The sequence below is a fragment of the Schistocerca nitens genome, chromosome 8 (assembly GCF_023898315.1).
Source record: "Schistocerca nitens isolate TAMUIC-IGC-003100 chromosome 8, iqSchNite1.1, whole genome shotgun sequence".
NCBI lineage: Eukaryota > Metazoa > Arthropoda > Insecta > Orthoptera > Acrididae > Schistocerca > Schistocerca nitens.
In genome coordinates, this window is record NC_064621.1 from 623,547,203 (window position 1) to 623,571,771 (window position 24,569).

At 42.3% G+C, this 24,569-nt stretch overlaps 1 protein-coding gene across 1 annotated transcript in view; it reads left to right on the plus strand.

Moving 5' to 3' along the window:
- The first annotated feature begins 625 nt into the window (after positions 1–625).
- LOC126199703 (carboxylesterase 4A-like) overlaps positions 626–24,569 on the plus strand; it is a 61,105-nt gene continuing 37,161 nt past the window's right edge. The window contains exon 1 of the mRNA XM_049936630.1: positions 626–727. Within this exon, the coding sequence (XP_049792587.1) occupies positions 626–727 (102 nt within the window). The remainder of the gene's footprint in view (positions 728–24,569) is intronic.

Genomic DNA, 24,569 nt, shown 5'->3' on the forward strand with positions numbered 1-24,569 from the left:
CCAACGGCATTAGCATCTATTTCACTCATCTTTCAAGTGGTGCAAGAATTGAATTCAGCATTATAACTGGATTTTTGTTTGTAAAGGAACGTTTGAAAACGGAGTTAAGCGTTTCTGCTTTTGCTTTGCTTCCCTCAGTTTCAGTTCCAGTCTCGTCCTTGAGTGTTTTGACACTTTGCCTGTGACGCTATTTGGATCTTTCGATAATATTCTGCTACAGCAGTATTTGAAGACTTCACGCATTGTCTGCTTAACCCTAGCACCATTAGGGGGGGGGGGGGGCAAAAATTGCCCGCAGTATTTGTTGGAGTGAAAAAGCAAGAATTTATGTAGTTGTAGAAAAACATCTAGAGTATGTACTGTCATGGTTTTATAACTTTTGTGAATTATTTTAATCAGCCTATTATATTTAAGTACGGGCAGTCCCTCCCGCCCCCCCCCCCTCCGCCCTCCTCTTTAGACATCGGTGAGACAACTTTTGTCATTAAAATATTTCTCAATATGGCAGAAAGAAATGCAGTTTCTGACTGTTGGTACCACTATGTTGAGTTGCCATTGTTGTTTTGAAATAAATCTCTTTTGTTGTTCGAACGAGCAGTTGTACATTAATCGCAGTTCTAATAAAATGTATCGTCAGTATCAGAGGTTTCTCACAGATGAAGAGGTGTCAGCAGTAATAAATGAAGCAAGTGAAGGTGATGAAAGTGATCCAGAAGATGATGATACAGTTGTGACATACGATAGTGACACAGCAATTGAAAATGAGTCAAGTTTATAGAGTTCATCCCATAATGAACAGCATGCAGCTGCTTTCAGCATCATTGTTAAGCACAAAGCGGTAGGGAGTATATTACTGCGCCTCCAAGGCAAGTACGCAGGTCAGTACAAAATATAGTGAACTTTCGTGAAGGTTTGACTCATGAAGGCTTGACCCCGAAAGAATGAAGATTATCGTGGACTATACAAACCAAGAGCTCGTAATAAGAACTTACAGCCATAGAAGAAATGTACGCCTTTATTGGTATTGGTATGGGCACAAAAAATGACGCTAGACTGCCTCTTGAGGACTTACGGAGGAAAGTACTGGGAAAGAATATGTACATAGCTGCAATGAGTTGTATTTGATGTGGAGAACTTGTGTCCCTGATTAGATTTGATGATAAGGAAACAAGAACGGAAAGACGAAATCAGGATACGTTTTGCCCCCTTCGTGAAGTTTTCGACAAAATTGACGAAATGCTTGTGAAATACTACATACCAAGTACACATTCTACGACCGATGAAATTCTCTCCGTATGGAGGAAGATGTCCTCTTAAGGTCTTTATGAAAGACAAGCCTGGGAAGTATGGCATATTGATTAGGATGTTATCAGACGCACACACCCGGTATGTTCTAAAAATGGAGGTCTATGCAGGGATGGATGAAAGAGCTGCCGAGCAACGGAGTGCAAAGGCAGTTGTAAGACGCTCAGTGAATCCGCTGGCAGGAGGTGGAAGAAATATTACAACAGATCGTTATTGTACATCCATAGACCTAGCCGAGGAGCTTTACGAGGATGACAAGTTAACATTGGTGGGAACATTGAAGAGTAACAGAAAACACATACCAGAACAGCTAAAGAAGACGCAGTGTCGAGAGCTATATTCCTCTAACATCTTATTCATAGATCCGAAAACAAGTAACGCACCAGTGACCTTGGTTTCATACATCTCCAAATTGAAGCCTACTAAGAACCTCCTACCTCTTTCCACACAACACAATGATAGCAAGGTGGACGAGTCGACAGAGGAAAAAAAAGACAAACACCAATCTCTACTACAATGAAACCAAAGGCGGCACAGACAGCACTGATCAAGTGACGCGACAACATTCAGTAAAACGACGGAAGAGAAGGTGGCCATTAACTCTCTTTTTCACCTTGATAGCGATTGCCTGTCTCAATGCTGGAACAATTTTCATGATACACAACCCAAACTGGAATAAGAAGCATACTGTAAGAAGGCTACATCTGCTAAAATTATGTCAACAGCTCGTTAGGCCAGCTGTTGAAGAGAGAGCAAAGACTATCATGGGTTTACAAAAGCCTGTCATCTCTACAATGGGAAGTGTTCTAGGGAAAACGCTGCCCAGCATTACTGCCACTGTTCAATCTGTTGAATTTTATTCAAGAGGAAGATGTCACATGTGTTTGAAGAGTAAAAACTCTAAAAAGGAAAAGACAAGATGACACAAGTGTCTATAGCTTTTTGCAGGTTTTCCAAGTATGTGTTCCACTCATTCTGCAAAAACAATCATATGCAAAGGTCGTGAAACTGAAAGTGAGTAAGAAGGAAAAACTCAACTGTAATTTCTGACTTTGATTTTCTGTTTTCTTATTTGTGGTTTGCTATTGTACGTTCTTTTATGATTTATTAATATAAGTCTGATGTATATGAAAGTGTTAGTTTCATGATAAAAATATAATAATATTTCTCATATTCATTACTTTATTTATTGTGTTTGTATATGTTATAATGTTCCTGATAACTATGGAAAGTGTGTTGCAACCTAGTAAAGAAATTACTAGTTCACTAAATAATAAAAACATAACAAACAGCCGGCCGGTGTGGCCGTGCGGTTAAAGGCGCTTCAGTCTGGAACCGCGTGACCGCCACGGTCGCAGGTTGGAATCCTGCCTCGGACATGGATGTGTGTGATGTCCTTAGGTTGTTGTTGTTGTGGTCTTCAGTCCTGAGACTGGTTTGATGCAGCTCTCCATGCTACTCTATCCTATGCAAGCTTCTTCATCTCCCAGTACCTACTGCAACCTACATCCTTCGGAATCTGCTTAGTGTATTCATCTCTTGGTCTCCCTCTACGATTTTTACCCTCCCCGCTGCCCTCCAATGCTAAATCTGTGATTCCTTGATGCCTCAAAACATGTCCTACCAACCGATCCCTTCTTCTCGTCAAGTTGTGCCACAAACTTCTCTTCTCCCCAATCCTATTCAATACCTCCTCATTAGTTATGTGATCTACCCATCTAATCTTCAGCATTCTTCTGTAGCACCACATTTCGAAAGCTTCTATTCTCTTCTTGTCCAAACTAGTTATCGTCCATGTTTCACTTCCATACATGGCTACACTCCATACAAATACTTTCAGAAACGACTTCCTGACACTTAAATCTATACCCGATGTTAACAAATTTCTCTTCTTCAGAAACGATTTCCTTGCCATTGCCAGTCTACATTTTATATCCTCTCTACTTCGACCATCATCAGTTATTTTACTCCCTAAATAGCAAAATTCCTTTACTACTTCAAGTGTCTCATTTCCTAATCTAATTCCCTCAGCATCACCCGATTTAATTTGACTACATTCCATTATCCTCGTTTTGCTTTTGTTGATGTTCATCTTATATCCTCCTTTCAAGACACTGTCCATTCCGTCAACTGCTCTTCCAAGTCCTTTGCTGTCTCTGACAGAATTACAAAGTTTTTACTTCTTCTCCATGAATTTTAATACCCACTCCGAATTTTTCTTTTGTTTCCTTTACTGCTTGCTCAATATACAGATTGAATAACATCGGGGAGAGGCTACAACCCTGTCTCACTCTTTTCCCAACCACTGCTTCCCTTTCATGCCCCTCGACTCTTATAACTGCCATCTGGTTTCTGTACAAATTGTAAATAGCCTTTCGCTCCCTGTATTTTACCCCTGCCACCTTCAGAATTTGAAAGAGAGTATTCCAGTTAACATTGTCAAAAGCTTTCTCTAAGTCTACAAATGCTAGAAACGTAGGTTTGCCTTTTCTTAATCTTTCTTCTAAGATAAGTCGTAAGGTTAGTATTGCCTCACGTGTTCCAACATTCCTACGGAATCCAAACTGATCTTCCCCGAGGTCCGCTTCTACCAGTTTTTCCATTCGTCTGTAAAGAATTCGCGTTAGTATTTTGCAGCTGTGACTTATTAAACTGATAGTTCGGTAATTTTCACATCTGTCAACACCTGCTTTCTTTGGGATTGGAATTATTATACTCTTCTTGAAGTCTGAGGGTATTTCGCCTGTCTCATACATCTTGCTCACCAGATGGTAGAGTTTTGTCATGACTGGCTCTCCCAAGGCCATCAGTAGATCTAATGGAATGTTGTCTACTCCCGGGGCCTTGTTTCGACTCAGGTCTTTCAGTGCTCTGTCAAACTCTTCACGCAGTATCTTATCTCCCATTTCGTCTTCGTCTACATCCTCTTCCATTTCCATAATATTGTCCTCAAGTACATCGCCCTTGTATAAACCCTCTATATACTCCTTCCACCTTTCTGCCTTCCCTTCTTTGCTTAGAATTGGGTTGCCATCTGAGCTCTTGATATTCATACAAGTGGTTCTCTCCTCCCCAAAGGTCTCTTTAATTTTCGTGTAGGCAGTATCTATCTTACCCCTAGTGAGACAAGCCTCTATATCCTTACATTTGTCCTCTAGCCATCCCTGCTTAGCCATTTTGCACTTTCTGTCGATCTCATTTTTGAGACGTTTGTATTCCTTTTTGCCTGCTTCATTCACTGCATTTTTATATTTTCTCCTTTCATCAATTAAATTCAATATTTCTTCTGTTACCCAAGGATTTCTATTAGCCCACGCCTTTTTACCTACTTGATCGTCTGCTGCCTTCACTACTTCATCCCTCAGAGCTACCCATTCTTCTTCTTCTGTATTTCTTTCCCCCATTCCTGTCAATTGTTCCCTTATGCTCTCCCTGAAACTCTCTACAACCTCTGGTTCTTTCAATTTATCCAGGTCCCATCTCCTTAAATTCCCACCTTTTTGCAGTTTCTTCAGTTTGAATCTGCAGTTCATAACAATAGATTGTGGTCAGAATCCACATCTGCCCCTGGAAATGTCTTACAATTTAAAACCTGTTTTCTAAATCTCTGTCTTACCATTATATAATCTATCTGATACCTTTTAGTATCTCCAGGATTCTTCCAGGTATACAACCTTCTTTTATGACTCTTGAACCAAGTGTTAGCTATGATTAAGTTATGCTCTGTGCAAAATTCTACAAGGCGGCTTCCTCTTCCATTTCTTCCCCCCCAATCCATATTCACCTACTATGTTTCCTTCTCTCCCTTTTCCTACTGACGAATTCCAGTCACGCATGGCTATTAAATTTTCGTCTCCCTTCACTACCTGAATAATTTCTTTTATCTCGTCATACATTTCTTCAATTTCTTCATCATCTGCAGAGCTAGTTGGCATATAAACTTGTACTACTGTAGTAGGCATGGGCTTTGTGTCTATCTTGGCCACAATAATGCGTTCACTATGCTGCTTGTAGTAGCTAACCCGCACTCCTATTTTTTTATTCATTATGAAACCTACTCCTGCATTACCCCTATTTGATTTTGTTTTCACCTGACCAAAAGTCTTCTTCCTCCTGCCACCGAACTTCACTAATTCCCACTATATCTAACTTTAACCTATCCATTTTCCTTTTTAAATTTTCTAACCTACCTGCCCGATTAAGGGATCTGACATTCCACGCTCCGATCCGTAGAACGCCAGTTTTCTTTCTCCTGATAATGACGTCCCCTTGAGTAGTCCCCGCCCGGAGATTCGAATAGCGGACTATTTTACCTCCGTAATATTTTACCCAAGAGGACACCATCATCATTTAATCATACAGTAAAGCTGCATGTCCTCGGGAAAAATTACGGCTGCAGTTTCGCCTTGCTTTCAGCCGTTCGCAGTACCAGCACAGCAAGGCCGTTTTAGTTAATGTTACAAGGCCAGATCAGTCAATCATCCAGACTGTTGCCCCTGCAACTACTGAAAAGGCTGCTGCCCCTCTTCAGGAACCACATGTTTGTCTGGCCTCTCAACAGATACCCCTCCGTTGTGGTTGCACCTACGGTACGGCCATCTGTATCGCTGAGGCACGCAAGCCTCCCCACCGACGGCAAGGTCCGTGGTTCATGGGGGGAGGGGGGGGGGTCCTTAGGTTAGTTAGGTTTAATTAGTTCTAAGTTCTAGGCGACTGATGACCTCAGAAGTTAAGTCGCATAGTGCTCAGAGCCAGCCATAACAAACACACAAACAAACAAACAAAATGTTAAAAAGTGAAAAGAATGTGAGGGCAATTTTTGCGTCCCCCCCCCCCCTCCCTTAGACATCACCGGAAGGTGTGGCCGTGCGGTTCTAGGCGCTTCAGTCTGGAACCGCGTGACCGCTACGGTCGCAGGTTCGAATCCTACCTCGGGCATGGATGTGTGTGATATCCTTAGGTTAGTTAGGTTTAAGTAATTCTAAGTTCTAGGGGACTGATGACCACAGATGTTGAGTCCCATAGTGCTCAGAGCCATTTGAACCATTTTGAACCTTAGACATGCATGTGATAGATCTGAGCTTGGTGGTGCTAGGGTTAAGTCTCAAACGTGTGTCAATCAGCATCTCCAAATAGTATAGTAGTCTTTGTTTTTTACGGTGACTGTATATCATGGGAGTCTCTTCCTTTATAAACTGTTATACTGGGTACGTAATTACATATCTATCAAGTGAATGGTTAACTGCTTTTTTATGCTCGAGCCACAGTGTTCTACATACTCCTGCCCAGAGTTTCAAATTGTTCATTGAGATAAGACACTACAGCGTCGTTATCTAGCTTGCTGAACATATGAATCTTTCTACTTGTTTTAGTTAGCAATTGTGCTATAGTAATCATTGTTGCTGCAACTGTCTCATGCTCGGTAATTCCAGGTTGAATGTGGACATCCTTAAATCAGTCAGATCTATTTGTTGCCATTGTATCCAGCATATTTCCTGCGTGAATGGAAGTTTCGAAGTATTTGCCACAGGTAGTACATAGAGAAGGCATTTAGTGATGTTTTGCAGGATGTCTTATCACGTCCACCACTTATAAAACTGTAATTTTTTCCAGTCAGTTGTTGGATGATTAAAACATTTGTTCTACAAGGAGGTTCCAACGCAGTGGAGACCGTGAGAAAGTGAATTACCGCTGCGTGTAAGGCGATCACTTCAGATGTGTTGACAGCAGCGATGAAGAGCGAACCAAAGTGTCATGAAGCAATTTCTTCTCTGTTAGAACATAGGTAGTCTCTAAAAAAAAATTCACCAACAGAAATGGATTGAAAAATAATATTGTCGTTCTTTTTTCTTGTTTACAATATTTCGTTTCACTTATTTCTTATATTAGTTTAATGTTCGATTTTTTGCTGCCGCTGTGTAACTGACACAGCATATGTAAAGAAGGGAAGAAATAGTTAAATGTTCATTGAAAATCATAAATTTTCTCCTAAAAATTCTCTCGGTTTCGTCAGTAACAAAAATTCATTTGCGAGGAGGATAAGATGTCCTCATGAACACCTGACCATTTCTTGAACATTGTTGGAGGTAAAAAAGTTAATTGTCTGACTTTAATGCTAGCTGAATGACTTTTCAGTGGCGTGACAGTTTCTTTGGTACGAAACCTGTTTAAACCTTTGTAAATTCTAACACACAAATCTGACAATTCGACTTAAGACAGCGGCGCAAAATGGCGGACCACCCAACGGTTGCAACAACAGTACCCTTCAGTGCGTTTTTATTCCGTGCTTTCTTGATAGATGTACAAAATAGTTATAGTGCAGAATTTGTCTCCACGAGATCTACTATTCTAAGGGTAATAAATATCATACTTCCATTTTTTAAAAAAGTTGATGGATGTATCTCGGTTGTTAACGAAGTTACGAGAACGCTTTGCAGTTTGTTTCGTAAGTCATTGGTCGCTGTTCTTCTATGTGAAAACAGATTACAAATGTCTTTAACGGGTGAATAGTAATCTGAGGTGACATGGTTAAGCACCTTACTCTACATAATAAGTTGATAGTGGGAATAGAACAGTATACTATGGCATCCTAATCAGACAGAAATCTACTCCTTGTTTGTTGGCGCAGAATAGAGTTTAGCTTCCTTGAAATGAACCCACCATGAGTTGCTTCTGAGAATTTTATAAGGCTTCAAGTCGTGTAGAGGCGTGACATGGCTAACAGAATACTGTGAGAGCCTTCTGTACTTTTTTCTCCCGTTGCGTCGGAGGACTAACCTTCGATTACCTAGTACGGTGAAATCATTGTTCCACTAATGGTGTGGAAGGTCAACATGACCCCAGTTTTTTATTTCAAAAATAGGGAAATGAAAAAACCTCTTATAATTAATTGAATCTTAACCGTTATTGACATTTTATGGTGAATGTACTTTTAAAGATATGAATTACAATTAACTGATACATCATCTTGCGAAATAAATATTTTAAAGTAATGAAAAGTTAGCGTACAAAAAACTGGTGTGTTTTAGCACACAAAATAGTTGACATTCAGAAAATACTAAAGGATTATAGCAATACGAACCCTAGCAACAAAACAATGTAAATCGTAAACTACGTGACCCATGAAGTAAACAATACACGTTCAGATTTATACACATTCGTTACAAACAATCGCTGCATACTGGTGGGTTACAACTAATACAGCAAACTTTCGTTTTCGTATCTTTTTATCTAGTTGTATCTAAAATCTCTTCATTTAGCACCTCATTTTCATTTTGTTCTTCCTCACTTACCTCTGAATCGTCAGTCGCGGTGGCCGAGCGGTTCTAGGCGCTTCAGTCTGGAACTGCGCGACTGCTACGGTCGCAGGATCGAATCCTGCCTCGGGCATGGATGTGTGTGATGTCCTTCGGTTAGTTAGGTTTAAGTAGTTCTAAGTTCTAGGGGACTGATGACCTCAGATGTTATGTCCCATAGTGCTCAGAGCCATTTGAACCATGTAACTCTGAATCGCTGTTATATTTACTTCTATAATCTGGATCAAGATCTGAGTCGTAATTGCAGCTGATCTCCCTTTCTACTTTGTAGAGGATTAACCGCGCGAAAAACTGCGATTGCCGGAATCGTTCCTTTAGAAAGACCTCATGCACAGCATCCTGGGGTCAGCCTCACCCCAAACGAAAGAAACCTGGTGTTTGGTCACAAACTTACCTGCTTGGATACATAACCACCCTCTTCAACAGCTCAGACAAGAGCACACTGTCTGAAAGGTACTGAGATTGCAACGCTACAGTGTTACATACATTCAAACTAAACAAGAAAACAAAACAAAAAAATAACAAAAAATGACACGACCGTACGAGTTACGGGCTAAACTAACTTCGTGAATGATGTTTCAGCTAGTCGAACGACTGGCGCCATTCGCAGCTCAGTCGCAGATCTTCCTCGAGCGCCACCTGTTCTCTGTGTTGCTATTTTTTAGGGTCTGTACCTCAATCGGTAAAAACGGAACCCTTATACGGTCACTTTGTTGTACGTCTGTCAGTCTGTTCGACCGCTAAAAGCTCTTTCTCCAGGAACGGGTAAGCGTACCAAGTTCAGATTTATATCACCTACTAAAGTCTACGGTCTCTTGGCGGTGTAAGAAATTGAAACTTGATAAGCCATTATAATTAAAAGATACGGCCATTTATATCACACATTTTGGTGCTCAAAAACTCCTCAAAACCAACAGGATTCTTCCCCTTTACTTATAATCTTTCAATTCGGCAAGAAGAAAGGTTTCACAGTAAAAGTAAATGAACAAAAAATCCGAAAACTGTTAATTTTTTTATTACATCACACGAAGAAATACTTATTGTCCGACTGTCTGTCTGTGCGTCCTACTATTAAAAATCCTTTTTCTCAGGAACGGGTAGAGCCATCAAGTTGAAATTTGTGTCACATTCTAAGGTCTATGAACCCTCGGATGTCTAATAAAGTTAAGCTCCTAAGTCGATGCAATCAAAAGAAAAGGCCACTTACGTCACATATTTTGATCCTTGCAAACCGAGTCATTAAAATCTGAAAGGTCCTTCCCGTTGAGCTAGAATCATGAAATTTGACAGCAAGCAAAGCTTCACTGTACAAGCAAAGTAAAAAAATCGGAAAATTGTTAATGTGTAACTGTTGTTGTGGTCTTCAGTCCTGAGACTGGTTTGCTGCAGCTCTCCATGCTATTCTATCCTGTACAAGGTTCTTCATCTCCCAGTACCTACTGCAACCTACATCCTTCTGAATCTGCTTGGTGTATTCATCTCTTGGTCTCCCTCTACGATTTTTACCCTCCACGCTGCCCTCCAATACTAAATGGGTGATCCCTTGATGCCTCAGAACATGTCCTACCAACCGATCCCTTCGTCTAGTAAAGTTGTGCCACAAACTTCTCTTCTCCCCAATCCTATTCAGTACCTCCTCATTAGTTATGTGATCTACCCATATAACCTTCAGCATTCTTCTGTAGCACCACATTTCGAAAGCGTCTATTCTCTTCTTGTCCAAACTATTTATATGTTTCACTATTTATATGTTTCACTTCCATACATGGCTACACTCCATACAAATACTTTCAGAAACGACTTCCTGACACGTACATCTATACTCGATGTTAACAAATTTCTCTTCTTCAGAAACGCTTTCCTTGCCATTGCCAGTCTACATTTTATATCTTCTCTACTTCGACCATCATCAGTTATTTTGCTCCCCAAATAGCAAAATTCTTTTACTGCTTTAAGCGTCTCATTTCCTAATCTAATTTCCTCGGCATCAGCCGATTTAATTCGACTACATTCCATTATCCTCGTTTTGTTTTTATTGATGTTCATCTTATGTCCTCCTTTCAAGACACTGTCAATTCCGTTCAACTGCTCTTCCAGGTCCTTTGCTGTCTCTGACAGAATTACAATGTCATCGGCGAACCTCAAAGTTTTTATTTCTTCTCCATGGATTGAAATACCTTCTCCAAATTTTTCTTTTGTTTCCTTTACTGCTTGCTCAATATACAGAGTGAAAACATCGGGGAGAGGCTACAACCCTGTCTCACTCCCTTCCCAACCACTGCTTCCCTTTCATGTCCCTTGACTCTTATAACTGCCATCTGGTTTCTGTACAAATTGTAAATAGCCTTTCGCTCCCTGTATTTTACCCCTGCCACCTTCAGAATTTGAAAGAGAGTATTTCAGTCAACATTGTCAAAAGCTTTCTCTAAGTCTACAAATGCTAGAATCGTAGGTTTGCCTTTCCTTAATCTAGCGTCTAAGATAAGTCGTAGGGTCAGTATTGCCTCAAGTGTTCCAATATTTCTACGGAATCCAAACTGATCTTCCCCGAGGTTGGCTTCTACTAGTTTTTACATTCGTCTGTAAAGAATTCGAGTTAGTATTTTGCAGCTGTGGCTTATTAAACTGATTGCTCGGTAATTTTCACATCTGTCAACACCTGCTTTCTTTGGGATTTGAATTATTATATTCTTCTTGAAGTCTGAGGTTATTTCACCTGTCTTATACATGTTCCTCACCAGATGGTAGAGTTTTGTCAGGACTGGCTCTCCCAAGGCTGTCAGTATTTCTAATGGAATGTTGTCTAATCCCGGGGCCTTGTTTCGATTCAGGTCTTTCAGTGCTCTGTCAAACTCTTCACGCAGTATCATATCTCCCATTTCATCTTCATCTACATCCTCTCCTATTTCCATGATATTGTCCTCAAGTACATCGCCCTTGTATAGACCCTCTATATACTCCTTCCACCTTTCTGCTTTCCCTTCTTTGCTTAGAACTGGGTTTCCATCTGAGCTCTTGATATTCATACAAGTGGTTCTCTTTTCTCAAAAGATCTCTTTAATTTTCCTGTAGGCAGTATCTGTCTTACCCCTAGTGAGATAAGCCTCTACATCCTTACATTTGTCCTAGCCATTTTGCACTTTCTGTCGATCTCATTTTTGAGACGTTTGTATTCATTTTTGCCTGTTTCATTTACTGCATTTTTATATTTTCTCCTTTCATCAATTAAATTCAATATTTCTTCTGTTACCCAAGGATTTCTATTAGCCCTCGTCTTTTTACTTACTTGATCCTCTGCTGCATTCACTACTTCATCCCTCAAAGTTACCCATTCTTCTTCTACTGTATTTCTTTCCCCCATTCTTGTCAATTGTTCCCTTATGCTCTCCCTGAAACTCTGTACAACCTCTGGTTTAGTCAGTTTATCCAGGTCCCATCTCCTTAAATTCCTACGTTTTTGCAGTTTCTTCAGTTTTAGTCTACAGTTCATAACCAATAGATTGTGGTCAGACAAACAATCTCTCTTTTGTCATTTGTTATCCCACTTCAAATTTAAATTAAAGCAATAATTTATCCATTTTACTGGCTGTTGAGCTCCGTGGTTGTGGATTATTTTAATATATGCAGCAACCAGTAGACACTTTATTTTTGTTCAAACTAATATGCATTTCGGGCTTTCACCCATCTTCTATTAACGTAATACATATACGTGTCTTCTTCATTCAGTGCACAGTTACAACATCGACAGCAAACTGGATGTTGCAGCTGCCTTTCTACCCTGCTTCTGATTCTCGCTTCCACAACAAAATGGCTCTAAGCACTATGGGATTTAACTTCTGAGGTCATCAAGTCCCCTAGACTTAGAACTACTGAAACCTAATTAACCTAAGGCCGTCACACACATCCATGCCCGAGACAGTATTCGAACCTGCGACCTAGCAACAGCGCGGTTCCGGACTGAAGCGCCAAGAACCGCTCGGCCACAGCGGCCGGCGCTTACACAACAAAGTAGCTCGTTGCTGTTATTTCATCATCATCATCATCATCATCAGCCAATTCAATCATTAAATGATGTGGCCTCTTCGAGTTGTGGATTCAAGAAGGCTTTCAGCAGTCTTCTCCAAGTGGGACGGTCTTGGGCAGTTCTCTGCCAGGTGTTACCAGCGATCTTCTTGATGTCTTTGTCCCATCTGTCTGGTGGTCTTCCTCTAGGCCTCCGGTGCTCTCTCGGACTCCACTCCAGTACTTGCTTCGTCCATCTGTTGTCTTTTCTTCTTGCGACGTGGCCAGCCCACTGCCATTTCAAGGAACCTACTGTCTCTAAGATGTCGTTAGCCTTCGTCACAGACCGGATGTCATCTGCCCTTTTCCTATCCTTTCTTGTATAGCCCAGCATTGATCTCTCCACGGCTCTCTGTGCTGTCCTAAGTTTCCCTTTTGTAAATGAGTTCAGTGTCCATGTCTCGCAACCATACGTCATCACAGGAAGAATTCATTGATCAAATACTGCTTTCTTCAGATTTACTGGCAATTTTGATCTGAATACTGTTGAATTCTTCTGAATTCTAACGGTGTGTGGCGTAGGGCACTTTACGTGCCACTGTCATTACCTCCCTTTTCTGTTCCAGTCGCGTATGGTTCGCGGGAAGAACGACTGTCTGAAAGCCTCCGTGCGCGCTCGAATCTCTCTAATTTTACATTCGTGATCTCCTCGGGAGGTTTAAGTAGGGGGAAGCAATATATTCGATACCTCATCCAGAAACGCACCCTCTGGAAACCTGGCGAGCAAGCTACACCGCGATGCAGAGCGCCTCTCTTGCAGAGTATGCCACTTGAGTTTGCTAAACATCCCCTTAACGCTATCACGGTTACCAAATAACCCTGTGACGAAACGCGCCGCTCTTCTTTGGATCTTCTCTATCTCCTCCGTCAACCCGATCTGATACGGATCCCACACTGATGAGCAATACTTAAGTATAGGTCGAACGAGTGTTTTGTAAGCCACATCCTTTGTTGATGGACTACATTTTCTAAGGACTCTCCCAATGAATCTCAACCTGGTACCCACCTTACCAACAATTAATTTTATATGATCATTCCACTTCAAATCGTTCCGCACGCATACTCCCAGATATTTTACAGAAGTCACTGCTACCAGTGTTTGTTCCGCTATCATATAATCATACAATAAAGGATCCTTCTTTCTATGTATTTGCAATTCATTACATTTGTCTATGTTAAGGGTCAGTTGCCACTGTCTGCACCAAGTGCCTATCCGTTGCAGATCTTCCTGCATTTCGCTACAATTTTCTAATGCTGCAGCTTCTCTGTAAACTACAGCATCATACGCGAAAAGCCGCATGGAACTTCCGACACTATCTACTAGGTCATTTATATATATTGTGAAAATATATTCTCGGAAGTCTTGGAATTCCCGGGACGGATGTCTTGCCAATGTCAGTGTCGGTAACAGGCAAAATTCGCCGAGGTCCTCGATTCCCAGGATGGATGATCTGTCTGAATATACACATAATAAAGTTTTTACGAAACCCTCGGAGTGAGAGTCTTGCTCGCTGCTGGCCAGTTTTCCGTACATGTAAAAAGCCTTGTCTCGAATGGCTTGTTGCAGGCCGGGAAGACCGCTCCCCATCAACCTGCCGCTGCAATCAGTCTATCATACTTGTCTTATTCGGGCTGTAGTGATGCAGCACGTAGTCGCGCAGCCCGAAACGGCGTCAGCCAAGTGTGACGTCAGCAGAAGCGACAGCGGCAGACGGTGCAAACGCTGGGCGAAGTAAAAGCGGTCACTGGCCGCTACTTTCTAACGGCCTTCGGTGAGGCGCGCCCTACATAGCCACAAGCTCTGGCTGTGCCTGACAGACACGACGCCACATTCTGGGGGCCTCAGTCAGTTGTTACTACGTACGACGTGGACACAGTGTGCGGCCATACGAATGTCCAACGTCCACTACTTTACTACAAGATAGTCGCCTGTCTCAGCTTCAGTCTTGTCCTTCGTTGTTGACCTGCAACTACATCAATGTCTTTCAAAATTCAGTGAAGTGCATGGTAGAGGGTACTTATTGTACCGTATACGAGTCTTTCTCTCCGCTCCGCTCCGCTCAAGTACGGAGTAGAGATGGGCAAACTCGTTCATCCTTGGGAACTAGTTCACTGCTGATCGTTCTTTTTTGGGAACCGTCCATTTTTACTCGTTCACCGTTCATTTGTGCTTGGTATGTGGTTCTTATGAAAAACTGAAAACTAATAGTGTAGGTGACTGAAGGATGGAGGGCACCAAGAGGGGCACTTGCCTCCACCCCCCCCCCCTGGATTATAGAGTTTTTATTCATTACAGAATTCTTATACACTTTTAGGAGTAATTTCTGTGATTCTGCAGAACCTCTCGTTTAGCCAACGGTAGCCTTGTGTGGCTGATCGCAGGGAAATAATATAGGGTGGCGCACGGAAAACCGGCCCCGAGTACAGACTGCTCGCCAATTACGGACGATGTGTTGCCCGTTACGAGCAGATACAACAAACAGACAAACATGTAATAATTAGGCAGTGAAGAAATAACAAGCTAATGCAAGCAACAATTGCGAAACAATCGATGACGACGTGTAGAGAACTGGAGAAGAGAACATGAAAATCTCACGCGACGCGCATGGGCTATAGCTCATGTAGTCTTGTAAACCTGTTGGTGGCTGTTTCCCAACTTAATAGACCACAAGTGTCTTGTATAAAATTCTTCGTTTCGACTTCCACTACACAGCTATGCTACGTTGTAAACAATGATCGTTTACACCCTATATATACTTCACGTTGTCTCTGAGTTAGTAGGCGAAGTAGAGACTTTATGGAAGCATAAAATAAAATTTGGTTTTCTCATACTTGCGTCACACGCTTAGTAAAAATTAGGTTTTTATGTTGCATTGCTAAAGTTAATGCAGCAATAATAATAATAATAATAATAATAATAATTAAGTTCGCAGTAATAAAGTTTTTGGTTTGAAAGCTCCTTCTGAACAAATGTTTTTGAGATAATAAGTAAATACGATTTTATGGCAATCTATGTCTTTTCAAATGGAGAGGCACCGCTTTTCATACTGAGCCAAAATGACCCACAACCCACTTTTTTTCCCCAAAGAAACCAAACTAGCAGGTAATGCAAATAGGAAAGAACCAAACTTATAAATAATTAGAGCCTTCCTAAATGTAATGTTTTGTATATGAAAGATACACGAAAATCGTTTTATATGAGTTTTCTTACACTAAAAATTAAGCAAATTATTGAAAGTTAGCTGTTAAATCAAGTCGATGAAACCAAAAAATTTATGAATAACAAAAAAAACTTGTCTTGTTATAAGTATGTCTTCTGCTGTTCATCGATATAATGAAGTGAGCTGATATGCCCTTTTGTTACCTGAAAGGACGTACCTATTACATACAATGTAATTTTTATGTAATTTACGTAACTATAAAACACTTTTTGATTACCGGTCGTGGACGCTGAATAGCTAGAACCAAATGCAAGAACAGTTTGGAACACATGTAAAATAGGCGAGCGCAGTGAATGAAACGAACAACTGGATACTGAACTAACTAGGAGCAGTCGGCAGTGGAACTGAGACAGGTGGTCATGCGAAGAACGACGAGTGCGGCCGACGGAGACCGAGACTGAGACGAGCACGCGACCGAGGCTGGAACGAGAACTGCCGAAGTGACCGCCGCGACCAAAGTGAACTAGTGAACTATGAAACGATCGTTCCACGCTCCCGGGAACTATAAGCAGACCGCCGCGACCGAAGTGAACTATGAACCGATCGTTCCTCGTTCCCGGGAACTATAAGTAGACTGACGCGACCGAAGTGAACTATGAACCGATCGTTCCTTGGAATTCGTTCCTCGGTCCTTTCGTTCATCTTGGTGAACCGTTCCTTTACACCCGTTCGTTCGCGAACTACCCATCTCTAGTACGGAGCCCGGGAAAAATGACTGTTTAACTGCCACTGTGTGTGTTTGTGTGCTGTAATTAGTCGAATCTTGTCGTCGCCACCCATACGGAAGCGATACTACATAGGAGACTGCAGCACGTTCCTAGATCTCATATAATATTGGTTCCTCATACGAGTGTGGCATAGTGTCTCCATTTAATTTTGTAAGGCTGGTTGAACTTTTCGTTCCATCGGTCCCGGGTTGTGGACATTATGGTATGAAGGACAATGTCAGGTGGCTCTTCGTCGCATTTTACTGCAGATGTGCACACAGCTTATTTTCCCGCTGTATATACATCTTCTGTGCACAGTAAATGTAACTCCATGTTGTGATTATGGAGACATTGGACAGTCGTAGCGGCTAGTCGACGAAGTGTACAAACGGTATTCCAGCAATCGTTATTTTTGTAGCTTTTACTTTGGGCTACTAGTTTCGACTCCTCAATAGAGTCATCTTCAGGTCCTATACAGTAAAAATTGTAAGATATCAAAGCCATAATAAGATGTCATGCATAATATTATATAATGGAAACGAAAGATACATATTAATATGTATAAGTAAAAGGAAACGGTAAAGTAATAAATTCAGGGTACAATGAAAGATATACTTCTTCTTTTCTTCTTCTTCTGCGTGATCAGGCCCAGTGGACCACTGTATTCTGTCCATTGCTGCTATCCGCCATCCGTCCAAATCTATTGATGCTTGGTTTAAATCTTCATGGAGGCCATCCCTCCAACGCTTCTTGGGTCTCCCTGGCGGTCTCTTTCCTGTAGGTGTGAAATCCAGAAGCTTCCGAGACCATCTGTGATGCTCCATCCGGGCCACATGGCCGGCCCACTGCATTCGTTTGACTTTGACAGTTCCTGCTATGTTGGGCTGCTGGTATAGTTCCTCAAACTCTTGATTGTATCTGATCCTCCATTCCCCTGTGTCTGCATCCAGAACCGTACCGAAAATCTTGCACAGCACTCTTCTCTCAAAAACGAGAAGCTTATGGCAGTCCTGTTCCCGGATGCTCCATGTCTTACAGCCTATAGAACAACAGGCTGGATCAGAGTTTTGTACAGTCGAGTCTTGAACTGTCTGGAGAGATATCTGGACCGAAGCAGTTGTGCTAGGCCGTGGTAAGATCGGTTTCCTGCTTGTATTCTGGAATTGATTTCTGCTTCACATGACGAGTTCTCAGTGGAAAGTGCCCCTAGGTATTTGAATTAATGCACTCTCTTGTAGGACTGGTCTCCCACCTGCAGTGATTGTAGATGTCCAGCAGTCTGACTTTGACCACGCGTCATGACGAGGTACTCTGTCTTGGCTTCGTTTATGTTTAGCTCAAATTTGCTGGCAGCCTCCTTTAGTGCTCTCGTCATTTGCTCCAACTCCTCTTCAGACCTAGAGAGTAAACAGATGTCGTCTGCATAGGCTAAGTATGCGAGTCTCTTTCCCTAGATTTCAATTCCTTCGTTCTCTTGAAAGATATCGCGTACGATCTTCTCGAGGGCAAAGTTGAACACGATAGGGGACAACCCATCTCCTTGCCTGAGTCCTGTCACAATTTCAAATTCCTCAGTTACGCGATTTCCCATTTTCACCTTTGAACGTGTTTCGACCAGACATCTTTATCATATTGATGAGTTTCTCTGCCGTGCCAAACTCCCTTAAACAGCTGAGCAGGCTCTTCCGATGTATACAATCATAGGCCTTCTTAAAATCAACGAATAAAATATGCAAATCTTTACTATATTCACCCAGTTTCTCAGTGAGCTGCCGGAGACTGAAGATGTGATCTACTGTTGACCGTCCTGGCCGGAAACCTCCCTGGTACTCCCCAATCACCGATCCTGCCACTGGCTGAGTTCTATGTATGAGGCAATTGGACAAGATCTTATAGCAGACGTTAAGCAGGGCGATTCCTCGATAGTTGTCACATTTCAGTTTGTCGCCCTTCTTATGTATTGGCAAATCAGAGCTGTTTCCCATTCTGTTGGTAGTTCTTTGGTCCATATTGCCTGCATCAGTCGGTGCATTCTTTCTGCAAGTTTCTCTCCTCCTGCCAGGATCATTTCAGCCTGTATTCCATCTACACCTGGACTCATATTCTGCTTAAGATGTCTGATTCTGGTTTTTATCTCATCCAGGGTAGGTGGGGGATAACATTCATCGGCTGTAATTGGGTACTAGAAATCAAAACGCAGTTCGGATTCATCACAATTTAACAGTTGTCGAAAGTACTCATTCCATCTCTCAGCTATGTCCCTATCCTTCGTCAGGATATTATCATGGAAATCTTTGACAAATTTCTGCTTCGCCTGGTGACCTTTGCAGAGGTACTTCACCTTCAGAAACATCTCCCTAGTATTTTGTCCTCTGAAGTCTGTTTCTGCTTCAGTTATGATATCCCTTATACACTGCTGGCCACCGTAAATGCAACACCAAGAAAGACAAGAGGTAGCACAACAAAATTTATTTTGTAGATAACATGTTGACCAAGTATCAAATGATTACGTTTACAGAAGTCTGTGACATGTGGTTCCTGCCAGAATCAGTAGCCAGAGTAGCCACCATTGTTGGAGATCACCGCTGCCACACGTCTCGGCATTGAGTCAAAGAGACGTTGGATGTGTTCCTGGGGTACAGCAGCCCAAGCAGCTTACACACGCTGCCAAAGATCATCTGGTGTGGCAGCTGGGGATGTAATCTGGGTCACTCGTCGAGCAACCATGGACCACATGTTTTCTATCGACGAAAGATCCGGAGAGCGAGCCGGCCAGGGAAGCAATTCAATCTGGTTATTGACGAAGAACCTTTGGACAATGCGTGCCACGTGTGGTCGCGCATTATCCTGTTGAAATATGGCTGTGGCCGAGCCCTGAAGGTAAGGAAGGACAACTGGCTCCAGCACTTCGGATATGTAGCGCCGGCTATTTAAAGTACCGGCAATGCGTACTAGAGGCGTGCGAGAGTAATATCCAATACCGCCCCATACCATAATACCCGGTGCAAGACCAGTGTGGCGGTGCATAATGCAGCTGTCCAGCATCCTCTCTCCACGGTGTCTCCACACTCGAATCCGACCATCGTGGTGCTGCAGACAGAAGCGTGCCTCGTCAGTAAAGACAACGTCATTCCATTCTGCCGTCCACATCCGTCTGTCATCACACCATTGGCGACGGAGACGTCTGTGGTTCTGCGTCAATGGTAGACGAAGCAATGGACGTCTTGCGGACAGACCACTCTGCTGTAAACGGCGTCGAATGGTACGCGCAGACACTGGATGATGCGTTACAGACGCAATGTGCTGTGCTGTGGTTCGGGATGTCACTGAGCGATCCGTCACTCCCATGCGCACAATTTGCCTATCAGCACGTGCAGTGGTGCACCGAGGTGAATGCGATCGACCACGTCGGTCCGTCGTACCCTCCTGCATCCAACGGTCACATATCCGCATTACAGTTGTTTGGTTTCGTCCAACACGACTAGCGATTTCTCTGTATGATAATCCACAATCTCGGTAAGCCACTATCCTTCCTCTGTCTAACTCGGATACTTGATCAAACGATGTTCGCTGTTGTCTACGAGGCATAACTGATCGTCTTGTGAAACAACCACAAGGTAAACACACGTGCCGAACGTACACTCGTCGAAATCGCCAAGCCTTAAATGACGCTATGAGGTGGCGCCACAGGCGCGCGTGATGTGCGTCTGCGCTGAAATTCTAATCAGTTGCATATCTCATCGCTGCAAACTCATGGTGTAAATTTCACTTGATTCGGATGCTTCCTTCAGGGTGTTGCATTTACGGTGGCCAGCAGTGTATATTTATTCCTGCTCTTCTCAGAGTTCCTTGTGTTGTCTTTCGGACCTCCTCAAATTGTGCTTTGCCCTGTGCGAGATTTCTCCCTTTCACCCACTTGCTCCTAGCTTCCTTCCTCCTTTCCAGGACATATGCACATTCCTTTCCAAACCAGATCTTCTTGCCCACTGTGTTTCCCATAAGTGTTTCCTTTGCCGTATCCCTAACTGAGCTCTGGATGTTTCCCCACATTAGTTCAAGGTCCTGATTCACGCCCATTTCACTGAGTGGTTCAAAGCGGTAACTAAGTTGCACCTGCTGTTCGGTCTTCGTTTAGTCTTCGGTTAGTTTCACCACATGGTACCTTTCAACTCTTTTTAACTTAGGCGCCGTTCTTCCTTTACACTGTACGAGTAAAAGGCCTCTGACCAGGAAAAGATGACTCCCACCTTCGGCACCTCGAGCTGTCTTAACGTCTAACATCCATCTCTTGGCTCTTAGATCAATGGCAAAATGGTCTATTTGATTTATAGTTCTCCCATCTGGTGACACCCAAGTTCCCTTATGTATGTTTTTCCGCTGGAAGTTTGTGCTGGAAATGGACAACCCTGATGATGTAGCGGAACTGATGAACTTCACCTCATGATCATTGCTTAGATCGTGTAGACTGTGCCTTCCTGTTGTCTCTTGGAACACTTGTTCTTTCCCAACTCTAGCATTTATATTCCCGCCCACTGTTAGAACAGATATTCTTGAGTAGACTGACACGAACTATGAAACATTAGTGGCCGAAGTCTTACTGGCGCAGAAACCAGTGCCTAACAGATGTCCATGTTCACAGGCTTCATATAAAATAGTACAGTTTTCAACATCCATGCTGCCAGCATCCTCCCACCCGATTTCTTGCAGTGCAACTAGGTGTAGTTCGTACCTCTGAATATCTCTGACAACACTGATTGCAGCTCCTGTCTTGTACAGACTCCTTGCATTCCACGTTCCAAATCGTATGAAAGACATGCTATGAATATATAATATAGTTTGCACGCATAGTGCAAGACACAAGTCACCTATCAGAAATAACCCCTAAAAACGGTGTTATTGCAATGCAAATATTAATCCTGTGCGTTCATTGACCAATAATACATCAAGATATAAGCGGCAAGTACCCTATTTTTTATTTTATTTTATTTTTATATTTTATTAACTTTTTAATGGAATAACTGGAAGAATAGCCTCAGACAACTAAGGCACAATTGTAAGAAACCATAAAAGTGTAAAAAATAACGTAAACCAATAAATAGTCGTATTGGAAAACGACTATGCTAATTACCCAACGAACGTCATGACTCAAAGGTGTCAGTACCACTTAATCTGAGTAATTCAGTAAAATAGGCATTCGTGTCATTAACCATCAGAGTAGTGTCGGAGCAAAGAGTATAATAAACGTGATCCAAACACCAATGAAAGACAAGCAGGTCGGGTATCGAGGAGGTAGATATTTTCTGACCACTAGGTGAATCAACAGAAAACAAAACACGCGAGGACAACCCGATGCATTATCCTAACTGTAATAGTGACAGCATAGGAAAGCGTCAAGAAAATATCCTTACCCACTTGCTACCGGACGAGCGTCAATGAAACAAGAAGGTCAAACATCATAGACGAAAATACGAATAACGACAGACAGGAAACTTGTGTTTGGAAAAGTATATCACGCAACTAGATCGGGAAGGAGGCCAAGAAACTAACGCAGTAGGCTACCAGGTCGTCCATGAACTGAAGGCAGCATAACGAAGTACCACGAAATTACGTAAAGCCGAGCTAGCATATTATAAGAAGCGAAGAGTGTTACTACACATAGCGGTAGTCTTCACTGGTGAATATTCTTAAAAGATGAAATAAATGAGGTTGGTTCAAATGGCTCTGAGCACTATGGGAGTTAACATCTGAGGTCATCAGCCCCTTAGAACTTAGAACTACTTAAACCTAACTAACCTAAGGACAGCACGCACATCCATACCCGAGACAGGATTCGAACCTGCGACCGTAAATAAATAATCAATGATAGTGAGTGACATCAAGATAATACCAAAGCCGTAAGCACCGAATTATGAGAATAAACGAAAACACTTCATGGAAAAACAGCATGGCAGAGAATATAGAAGGCCCAATTTATTAGTTAAAATCATAATGTCCTAAGACTATTTAAGAAGGACGCACATATAACCAAAGTGCGAAAGTGAGAGAATGTGCTGATGGTGCAGCGATCAACTGTGAAGTGTATCGCGTTACCCTCAGGAAACTGAAGAAACGACTTTAGCGTGTTCGTCGCCATAAAAAATGCAAATGAGCTTCTCCTTCTCCATGACGATGCAACGCCTCGCATAAGTCAGCGCCCCCTAGAGGAGCTCACAAAACTTCGCTGGAGTGTTTTTCTTCATCCAGCCTAGAGGCCGCACCTTCCGCCTTCCAGCTGTTTCGCGCAATGAAAGATGCACTCCACGGGAAGCAGTAAGTGGGCCATGGGGAGGTTATTGATGCAGGAAGGCGTCGGCTACGCACTCAACCAGTACGATGGTAGCATGCGGGCATACATGCCCTTCCAGTAAGAAGACTGTCTCATTGAACGGAGATTGTGTTGAAAAATAGGCTTTTGTAGTCTGATGTAAGGAAATATTATTATTATTATTATTATTATTTAAGCATCAGATTGAGAAGGGGAATCAACATATACTTGCGTGGCTCCCTTTCCCGGTTAGAAAGTGCCACGTACCATTGTGGAACAGTGGGGCTTTGTGCGAGCGATGTGCGATTAGAGAAGTAAAGTTTGGTAAGAAATTCCCGGGCGTCACTCGCACTGAAAATGTATCCAAGGGCCAGTTTTCAACAGAGTTTGAAGAATATTACTGGGGGGGGGGGGGGGGGCGAGAGGGGAATAAAAGTAATATGTTAACGTCGGCCTCGACTGTTCTGTCCACACAATGACACGTCGGACACGGTCGGCTCTGTGAAAAAACCTTGGCACATAGAAAGTAAATGATTAAGGTTGTCAAACAACTAAACCAAACACAAATTTAGAGTAACTGACGCTATAATTACGAGCTCCGACTTGAAACACACATAACATATTAACACTTACGTCAATAACAATGACAGAACCTGCGTGGTTTGTTATGTCCATAAAAGTTTATAGATCGCGTAGAAATGTCCATTCATTAACCACTCTGTGTTTTTAACACATACTAGTCTCACACGCAACAAAATAACAGTATTTATGAATAGATTTAAACGAATTACAAATCTTATAATGACGCTTATGTAATGGTGCGTCCGTTTTATGCAGGACATAAAAAGAGAGAGATATCGTCCGGAAGTGGACGATGGGTTGTGCGCTTGTTTTTTGTAATATTCAAATGTTTCCAGAGTCTGTCTTTAATATCGATGTTTTTACATGCTCACTGAATTAGTCTATAGTCTCTTAGGCGCGTCAGAGACGCTGGATTCATTTCTCCTTGTAAATCGTCAAAATACTTCATTACAATGCGTAGTTAAATATTATACATTGGCAAATAAATGGCTCGTAGCTTCTTTCGTTACTCAAATCATTGTTTTATGTGACGAGATGTGGCGGTGTGAAAATACAACATTTCAGTAGTCAAATGAGTAGGGGATAATATGGTGTATTGGAATCGTGAATAGAACCAACACGTTCTCAGAAATAAAAGTACTGCATTACTTACTGAACAGCCCTCGTATAAACGCGAAGAAACGTTCGCGCTGCTCGCACCGCCGCGTTGTAGTGTGTCCAGAAAAGCCACGCTCGCAAATTCAAGTCGCCGCAACTTACGAGTCTTATCGTAACATCTGGAAATGTTGACTCTGCCTGTTGCCCTTCAACTGTGGTACGCAGGGTACCATGCGAGAAAAGGGCAAGCTGAGGTTCTTACGAGCGATGGTTTCTAGATATGTACTCATTTGTGGAGGGAAGCTCCCTTGCCTGAAGGAAATACAGGGCGTGTCAAAAAGAATCGTCCATTTTTTTAAAAAAATTGTAACTATTATGGTATTTGAGATATGTGCGTGAACAACGTACTGTTGGAAAGGGCAAACTCCGAGTTTTACATGGTTTCCGTTAGGTAGCAGCAGTGTGCGCGCAGTTC